The 10,217-nt window shown below is 42.7% G+C and overlaps 1 protein-coding gene across 1 annotated transcript in view; it reads right to left on the minus strand.

The window, feature by feature from the left end:
* The window catches only part of L3MBTL3 (L3MBTL histone methyl-lysine binding protein 3), a gene marked incomplete at its 3' end in the record, with an annotated part of 67,897 nt that extends 58,342 nt beyond the window's left edge, over positions 1–9,555 (minus strand). Inside the window, exon 1 of the mRNA XM_084262539.1 lies at positions 9,444–9,555. Coding sequence (XP_084118665.1) covers positions 9,444–9,545 — 102 coding nt within the window. The 5' untranslated portion in view covers positions 9,546–9,555. The remainder of the gene's footprint in view (positions 1–9,443) is intronic.
* Positions 9,556–10,217: the final 662 nt, after the last annotated feature.

The following is a 10,217-nucleotide window of genomic DNA, read 5'->3' on the forward strand; positions in this document are numbered from 1 at the left end:
ATGCGCTGATATACAAGGATTTCACCTCACATGACTGTTAATTTAAACCCCAGGAACACTTAATATTTATTCACCAAATAAGTAACACATTGATGGAAATCGAGGCTTAAACAGGTAATAATCAGACATTTGAAGTGCTTTCTGACCCATTTAAATCAGTCCACACAGTAAGTTCTTCTACAGGGATCAAAATTACTACCAATATACACTTTTTAGCAAAATTAAAATTGCATTGAAATTTACACAGGACTGGAACAAGTACCATAAGTCAGGGAGACAAAGGCTTTGTTTACTGCAGGTGATAGTATCACACAAAGTATTTCACGTTTCAGCTGCAGTGGAGACATGGGCAGATTTTCTGTCACCAGTGCCTCTGCTGGAAGCCCATTCCTGAATTTCTTTCTTGAAAAACCTTCTTCTAACCTTCCATTTACATCTATTCATTGTCAGCTTATACCCACGCTACCCAATGTAACACACAGCTGTAGTACCCTAGCACTTACCCTCTGGGTATACATGTGAAGCAAAGGAATGATGTACCCCCAGACTTAATTTTGTTAGGCTAAACACGAACTCCTTTTCCTCTTGAGAAAATGGGGCTCTATCTTCTTCATCAGCCCATCATTCTTTGCCCACCATGTGCTGGGCTCAAGCATGGAAACTGACTTTCTCAGTGAAGGTCACTAACCCTAACACCACAGGCAGACTTCTGCCCTACCCCCCACCAGTGGCTTTAGGATCTTTCAGTTTCAGAGGCAATTTATTTGCCTTATCATCGTGCAGGCTGGAAGCACTCTGTAGTTTTACATACAGTGGATCTTACCTTGGAATGGCTTTCAGTTCTCTCCCTCCACGTACCATAAAGTTACTCCGCGTATTTGTCACTACGTGGGATACACTCGCCAACAGTGTGACATGTCTCCTGTGCTGCAGATGAGTCAGAAACTCAAACCTACTGGGGAGGGTCATACATGATCTAGTTTCAAATGGAGTCCCCGCTGCTGCACGTGTCTAATTCGGAACAGAAATCAAACTACCTCTGTGTACTGACACTTGTGCCCTCTGGAGAGTGTGGAAGACCTCACCCGTCCCCACAGAGATCCACTCAGGAAAGGGCTACTAATGCTTCCTAAAAGGTAAAAATATTATCCGTGAGAACAGAAATAAAGAGGCAGAGAAAGAGTAATTGAAGTGCAAAGGACAAAAAAAGAAGAAACACCCCTCCCCATGCGTCTTAAGTCTGGCTTTTAAAATAAACCAGAAAAAGCGGCCAACACCACCATCTACTGGGGAAGAGCAGGACAAAGAGTTCGTTCGTGCGATGAAGACAGTTGCTGCTGCATTCCAACAGTAACTTCAGGAATGTAACTCATCTCGAGCCCACAACAGTGGGACTGTGGGCTAGCGCAGAAGAGACCTGAAAACTGTCTGTTATCCAAACCAAAAGTAATTGGAGTTAATGTTTTTAACGCCTGTGAAGTGAGTAGATTTAAAGTACAGCGCAATACAGCAGTATGTCAAAAGCACTGACACCTGTGACTCCACTGATACAAGCCAAGGCACTAACTACACTCAGATGTCTGGTTAGCAAACAGTTACCATCACTCTTGATTTTAATTACAACTATTTCAGTGGGACTGTGCATATAAATCACAGCCTCTCTGGCATCTTACAGCTCCTCCTCTCTCCGAAGCCAAGAAATTGCCTATAGACGTCCTGTTGTCCAACCACATACTGCTACATGCCAAACTATTTTTTACATATTATTTAAGTTCAGAAAGGTAGTAAATGCCAGAACTTGTCCATTCAACCATTCTCATCTTCTGTCTGTATGATACAGTCTTTGCATGCGAGATCACACACTATTTTTTCCACAGAACCCCTGCCCCAGGCAGGGGCTGGACAGCATGCAGAAAATGAGGCAGCTGCTGGGTATTTTTGTACTCTTTCTTCAAGCAGCAAAGCCAGCCTTATTTACTCTGCAAGGTTTGAAAGCAGAATGACTGTTTATTTTCTTTCCAGAAAACCCCACTGAAATAACAAAGAGCAGGTATCTGAAAAAGCTTTAGGCACTCCAGCAATTACTGTTACAACGCAGCGCAAAGTAATTCCTGAAACAAAACCTCTGTTCTCAGCCACTTACCAAAGAAAATAACAATATCTCTTCCTAGCTCTTCATCCTTCCAGTACTCTACTCCTAGCTTATCTCCAAGCAGTCAGTAAGGACGTGAGCCCTGATGCCTGGCTGGTCACAAAAGCTGGACTCTTTCAGGGATGCAGAGGGCTAGGAGAACATGTCCCTGCACTTGGCTATCCCCTTTCTTGAATGATGAGAAGGGATCCTGCCTACATGCTGCTGCTCTGGCACGTACAGCAAAAGACAAACAACTCAGGTAGGATCCTGGGCTATTTAGGGCTCCCTAAATCATCACCAGCAGAGATTAAATTCCACACTGCAACCACGGCACAGGGCCAGACCCCCTCTCACTGGAATGATAGTGTCAGCACTTCAAGCAACCTTCGATTGATTTTAAAATGCTTCGGTATCATTACAATAGACTAATCCTGAAGTAAAGAAGAGATGATAATTTGCATCCAAAAGGAAAGGCACAAGCAGGAAAGGATTACTATCAAATTACAACCTTAAAAAACATCACAATAGGAATATTCTTTTGTCACTTCTGAAGGGAAAGGTTAGGTACCACCAATACCTCAAGTCACGTCTGCAGTGATGTTCATCCACTTTATTCTTAGACACTCCCCAGGCTGTTCCAATTCCAGCCCCTCTGCCCCGGGTGCTCAAGAATTATCTTAGTACCAGAGGGCTTCTCAATTCCCCTCCATTCCGTCTGCCTTATTATCTCCACTTGAGTAGGAAATTGCAGCCATCCAGACTTTCTTAAGGTGACACATAAATCAGTGAAAAAGCCAGAAGTCAAGACCTGCCAAGATGACACTTATTGATCCAGAAGTTGACCTACAAAGCAACCCTAGCTCCAAATTACTTTGTCCAGAGTATTTCTGAACACCACACACTACTATCTCACAAGGAACCCAAGCCAGAGACAAATTAAAAATATGAATGGCTACCTGCCAAAGTTCTGGTTCCAGTGTGCCATTCAGCACCGCACAGGAAGGCTGTGGTAGAAGCAAGTGTAGCACTGAACTTCCCTGTGTGAGACTGACCTGCATTTATCACAGCACTATTCCTTTTCCTTCCTGAAATCCTCTGCTCAATTATTTATGAGTCTAACAGCATCCACAGCGAATGACACGATAAATTTTGTGGTAAAAAAGTGTATGATTACATAATAAGACTCTACCATGACTGCATGTGAGGAAGCCCGATGAAAGACCCAAAGCCAAACCTAATTCCAGCGTTTCTTGGCTTCGGAGTTTCACAATTGTAAGAGTGAAAATTCCTTTCTGGTCTTTTTCTTTGTTTGTTTTAAATAATGCAAAATTATTTTCTGTCAATGAAAAGCTTTAACCAGAAATCTACCACAATGAAGCACAGCATGAGCTAATGAATTACATTAGACTGAAACAGAAAAAAGTTATCTCCATGTGGAAAAGACCAAGCCACTAGGCACATCTGCTGGGGCTCACAGGTGGTCAGAGGAAGTCTATTCTACCTTTGCTCCTCCTCCCTGCATTACCCTCTACCAGTTTCCATGAAGGGAACTAATCTTCTTTCTAGAGTAACAGCTTCCCAGTGAAGGCAGAGATTTAACAAGGGATGATGCTTCCTGCAAATGCTCTTGGGGACTCTCCCTGCAGAGTGAAATGGCTCCCCTGATTCATTGCCACACATGACACTGCATGAAGGCAGAACTAACTTTGCACTAAAGAAACCACTGCAGGTAGTTATTCCCTGAGACACCACCAGTATTTCTGGTGTATAATGTATAGAATCATGGGGGTTGGAAGGGACCTCGAGAGTTCATGGGGTCCAAACCCCCTGCCAGAGCAGCTCCCCAGCTCATATTGCACAGGGCGGCGTCCAGATGGAGCTGGAATCTCTCCAGAGAAAGAGACTCCACACCCCCTGGGCAGCCTGTCCCAGGGCTCCCTCATCCTCACTGGGGAAAAGTTCTTCCCCATGTTGGTGTGGAACAACCTGTGCTCCAACTTGCAGCCACTGCCCCTTGTCCTGTCCCCACAGACACTGAGAAGGGGCTGCCCATTCCCCCTGCATAAGATATTTATAAACATTAACAAGGTCCCCCCTTAGTCTTCTTTTCTCCAGGCTGAACAGCCCCAGCTCACTCAGCCTTTCCTCACAGGGGAGATGCTCCAGGCCCTTCATCATCTTTGTAGCCTCTTCTGGACTCTCTCCAGGAGATCCCTGTCTTTTTTAAACCAGGGAGCCCAGAACTGGACACAACACTCCAGGTGGGGCCTGACCAGGACAGAGCAGAGGGGGAGGATCCCCTCCTGTGACCTGCTGGCCACACTCCTCCTGATGCCCCCAGGATCCCATTGGCTCTCTCAGCCCCAGGGCACACTGCTGGCTCATGGCCAACCTGTCACCCACCAGGACCCCCAGGTCCTTCTCCACTGAGCTCTTCTCCAGCAGGTCACCCCCAGCCTGTCCTGATTCCAGCAGTTATTCCTTCCCAGGTGCCAGACTCTCCACTTGCTTTTGTTGAATCTCATCTGGTTTCTCCCTGCCCAGCTCTCCAGCCTGTCCAGGTCTCTCTGGATGGCAGCGCAGTGTCCTGCGTGTCAGCCACTCCTCCCAGCTCTGTATCATCAGTGTACTTGCTGAGGCTGGATGCTAATCCATGCTCAACTAATCAACTGAAAAAAAAAATGCTTTTCAGAAATGTTAGTTAACTCAAACACAATCTCAGAAAGGATGCACTTGACTGCCTTGAACTGTTGCACCTAGGCATAAAGAAACACAGCACTCTGGATCGCCATCACCTTCTCCACAGTGCAGCTGGAAATACTCAGCACCACTGACCATTATGCCACCATTCATGTTCCACTATTGTATTTGGTTTCCTATGGTATTAGCTGCCCAACGTTATTTACGGGTTAATTCCCTCATCACCAAATTTATTTATAGGTTTTTTCCCCCCATTCAAGTACAATTTGCAGGCTGAAAATAATGACCAAAGCCCTGTCGACGCAGTACACAACAGCTCACTTTCCAAACACAAGCACTAGAAAACTCATTACGAAGTACTTCATAAACTTCTGTCACTGCAGTAGGAAGTGACTGTAAATTATTGCAGCTTTTCCAATTTAATGAGTGCATTTAAATCTTGGAGTGATGGTGTTACTGCCTGCACTCAGCAGAGAGACTTAAAAAAAAAAAAGAAAAAAAAGAAAAGAAAAAAAAGAGTATTTCACATTTACATTCACACCATGCAGAGTAGCTGGTAAGCACTGATGTTCTTCAGATGAGCATGCATTACTTAGCCTGCCACATGAAGGCATTCTGTAATTTGTAAACTATTTTAAACTCTACTGGAATTAAAAGTTTTCTGCTTTATTTAAACATTTTGAAAGAACTGGTATACAATGCTCATTTTTTCCCCTCAGTCTTCAGTGCATCACACTGTACAACTTTTAATTCTATCCCCTGTACAATCTGGCATCCTGGCGTTCTCCACAACCACTCACTGTTTCTCTGTCACACAGCACGCTCAAGGCAGCGCTGAAGGAGTATTAACCATTTTTAAGAAGTATTAACTATTTTATGACTGTTTTTTGCTGAAGAATTTTAATACCCATATGAGAGTGTATTTCCACAGCACTCTCCAAGGACAGGCGACAACTGACACCACACAAAGTCACAGGGCAAGAACATTTTGGGCATGTTACTGATGTGAAAACTGAGGTAGATGTAAGAGACCACGGCAGGGCTGAGGAGAGGATTGGTATCTGACTCTGCTCCCTTGCTCAGACCAGGCTGGGAAGCGAGTGCCCCCTGGTGCAGCCTGGCTCGGTGAGGCCTGGTAGGCATGAAACCGTCCCTACGACTCAGTATCAAAAAGAAACAATGCTTTTCCCCATTTCTGATTTAGCTGTTGTTCTGCATCGTAAGAAAAGCTGATTTTAGAGCAATGATAACAGAATACGGAGAAAAGTTATTGGTAAATGTTGTGAGCATCTTCCGCTACTCGTAAGATTTGGTTTTCACCAGCTTTTACTGAGAAGAGCTTATGCTCACAACAATGAAGTGCTGCTTCAAAAAGAGTGGCTGCTCAGACACACTTGCCTGATAACCTGAGGAAGCTGAATGTTAATACAGCACACAAACAGAGGGGTTTCTTTAGAAGTGTGTATGTAAAAATAAGCATGAAAATCCATCATGCAAGCAGTAAAGACAAGCAAAGACCGTATGACTTACACGACTGGTAATAAGGGCTTCAAGCAGGTAACTCCCCAAAACATCTACATTAAAAAGCAGCATTTCAACAGTTTGGGACACATTTAGCTTAAAACACTCTCATGCAATACAGCCCACCAAATCTGAGTGTTCACAGACGGTATTCCCCAGCATTTTATGACAAGACTCGATGTGAGAACCTAAGCAGTACTATTTACTATTCATTACAAACAAACTCGGGCACTCCAATCGACTAAAGAGCTGTAAAAACAGACACTTTGCATTTGTGCACCTTGCTACCACAGTGTTTCCACTAGATTTTCCAACTGCATTTCAACCTAAGTACTTGAAAATGGTTTGGTATCTTTAATGGAACAAGTCTGTAATAATTTTTGAGAGACACATGGAAGCTTACAAGAAGTAACTGCAATGTAAGGCCATTTTCTTTAGGCTCGGGACACAGTATTAAAATACTCTGGACAGTTCAGGTAAACCATCCACATTAACCCTATTCTACGAATTCCACAAAGAGTGTAACATATCTTCCACGATCACATTTACAGTTTCAAAGGATTAATCATGTTTTTTAGCCATCAGTATTTAGAAAAAGCCCTGAAAAACCAAGTGTTAATTATCCCAAAAACTTAAAATTCCTTACTATTCTAACAGCCCAAATTGTTTTGATAGCTATGTAAATGTCTAGTCCTTCCCTGAGTCCTGATGCTTCCTGGTCCAGTGAGCTCCTCACACTAATTCTGCACTGTTAGAAAATATTCTTCCTTCAGTCAGTGTTAGAATGGCTTGGTTTCTCTCTCATCCAGTAAGCTCTTGCTTTTGTATTAAAAAACAAACAAACAAAAAAACAAACAAACAAACAAAAAAAAACCCCAACCCCCAAAGAGAGAAGAGCACTGCCTGGCCAATTCTCTGCATCTGCCATCATTCTGGGTAGACTACCATCACACCTCTGACCGTCTCTTCCCTAATGCCTGGACCAAAGAAAGAATCTGTCCAAAATTTAAATGCCCATTTGTTTCCAAATAAAACAACGAAAAAAAAAACCCCAAACAGAACAACAACCTTAAAACGAAGCTCATGCTTTCCTGAACAGGGCAAATAAGCATTTTACATGATTTCTTGAAGTTATCCTCAGCTACACTTCTCAGTCCTCTCACTTTGCATGGAAGTTTCCCCACTCCTCTACCGAAGACCCCACCTTTGCTTTGGTTTTGTTTCTCTTGACACAGAGTAACCAGAACTGAACAAAGCACGTACCAGTGATTTATAAGAGATTATTCTTTTTCCTGATGTTGTTCCCTGTTGTACTCCTCAACCATTTCAGTATTGTGTTTGCCTTTCACACAATGCTGTTTATTGAAATAGAAAGGAATTTTAAAAGCATGGATTTTTTAAAAAAATAGGGAACTGGTGAGGGTTGTGGCAGCTGATGATAGCCCTGGCAGGAGCTATCATGAGAGGGAGTGAAGCCTGAAATCCTAAAAGAAGTAAACAAAACAAATACTGAAATAGCAGCACTGGACTTCAGGAGAGACAGATTTTGGCTTGTTCAGAGATCTGCTTGGCTGGATCAAACAGGACACTGCTTTACAGGGTAAATGGGCCCAGAAGATTTAGCTGCGTATCTCCCTGGGGTCCTCACACCAGGACAATGTTGCAGCCCAGTGTGCAAGAAGTTAAACAAATATGGGTGAAGGCCAACGTGAGTGAACTGGGGACTCCTGACAGAGTTCAAATGGAAAAGGAAGTACAGAGAAGGTGCAACTGCTGAAACATTATGTAGAGAAGGTATATCGTGATTAACAGTGATGGAATTAGGAACCCAAAGCTCAGCTGAAGAAGAAACTAACAAAGGCAAATCTAAAGGCTCCTATACATGTACAGGCAGCAAAAGCAAACCACTAAATCGGAGGGAGCAGCTGATAAACTGCAGGACAGGTTTGCTAGTCAGGAAGACCTTGACAGGGTGAAGAAATGGGTTAACAAGATCTCATGAAGCTCTACAAAAGCACATGCAAGGCCCTGCACCTGGGATGGAACACCTGGACGTACCAGGACAGCCTGAGGGCTGACTATCTGAACACAGCTTTACAGAGGATGGACAAGCTGAACAGGAGTCAGCAATGTGCCCTGGCAGCAAAGGCGGCCATAAGCATCCAGGGCTGCTTTAGCCAGTAGGCCGAGGCAACCATCCTTCTATTCAACTCTGATGAGACCATACTGTGTCCCTCACAAGAAAGATAATGACATGCAGGACCAAGTCCAGCAGACACCCAGCGAAATGAGTAGATAAGAAATAAACTGTGAGAAAATATCATGTTAATCTAACCAGAATTACACGAAAATACTGGCTATAATCACAAGGAAACAGGTGCAAGAAAGTCTCCAATATTGAAACTGTATTTTTAGCTAACACAGCAGAGGACACCTTCTGAGGATACAGTAAGAAGTATCAACTAAATAAAATACATAGAATGTTCTGAAAACAAATTAAAACTGTTATAATTTACTTCGGTAAACACCAGCAGTGTGAACAATGTACATAAAAAACTAGTCCAATATAATTCAAATTTCTCAACTATACCTAGCTCAGAAGCACTCACTTTATTCATTTTTCTAGGCGCTCACATGACAAAAGCAAAGCAAAAATAGAACTATTTTTAGAAACAAAAAGAACTAAGAATATGAGACCATGAGATTCAGTGACAGTGATTCTTAGTCATTACTGATGCACGAAGATTTTCAGTGAGACAATAATATGATACTCTAAGTGGACTGAATCTTCACACTTAAGTTTTGAGATTTCTTTTGAATTTTGTGCACTTGATTACTTCTGTCTGTATAGTGAGGCAGTGCTAATTTATGCCTTCCTACGGGGATGACGGCTGTCTGCGCCAGCACCAGAAACTGAATCAAGAAACTCCAGAGCTAAAAGCTAACAGGCTACAGTCTCTTAACTCAGAGCTGCAGATTCATGTTTTATTCATAAAAGCAGATACCTACACACCAGCTTGTGAAAAGCATTCTTCTGGCATTTAACATTTTTATTTTGCTTATTAAAAAAACCCCCTACATATCTTACCTTTAGGTCACTTCCTGGCAAAGTACCTATGCCATCCTTCCAGTCCATAGCACTGAACACATCGAACTCTTGACCATTTCCACTAGAGGCAGATTCATTCATGATGCATACACTAAAAAAGAACAAAACCAAAACAAACAATTAAAAGATTTTATCTGAAAATGCTAGAAGTGGTTTAACACTTGTTATCACCAGACTTTTCTTCAAATGCACTTCACCGATTAGTATCAAACCCCTCCCTCAGCACGGTGGCAACGTGGACAACTGATGACAATGCTGATAATAGACACTAACCTAATAAAACCAAGGAGAACTCTTTTGAAAACCTTAGAATATAGTACCTATTTTATACACTAGGAGAGAAATGAAGAATTTCAAACTGCAAATAAACTTACACTGTGAAACCATGCTTTTAAGTACACCTAAGAACAACATTTCTTCTAGGGAAGGCAAGACACGAGTGCCTACCTATAATGAATCCACTGAGCACTGATTAACAGAACTGCTTATCCTTAATAGCGGGTAACAGGCCGATGTGAATGCTTCACCCAAGTTCAAGTTTGAAAATGAATTTGAAACTGTCTTTCATTTTCACTGCCTGAGAACACCCAGACATTCCTTCTGTTTCCATGCAGTTCCACCCAATCTGTATTTGCGTTTGTACAGTTTAGGTGTAGAGAAGAACACGGACCCCAGAGAAGAATGCTGCTTTGCAAGAGCTTCTCAAGGCTATTTCACGGGACCCCTTTGTTTCAGAACAGTGAAAGGAGAGGA

This window comes from Gallinula chloropus (genome assembly GCF_964237585.1).
Source record: "Gallinula chloropus genome assembly, chromosome: 3".
NCBI classification, from domain to species: Eukaryota; Metazoa; Chordata; class Aves; order Gruiformes; family Rallidae; genus Gallinula; species Gallinula chloropus.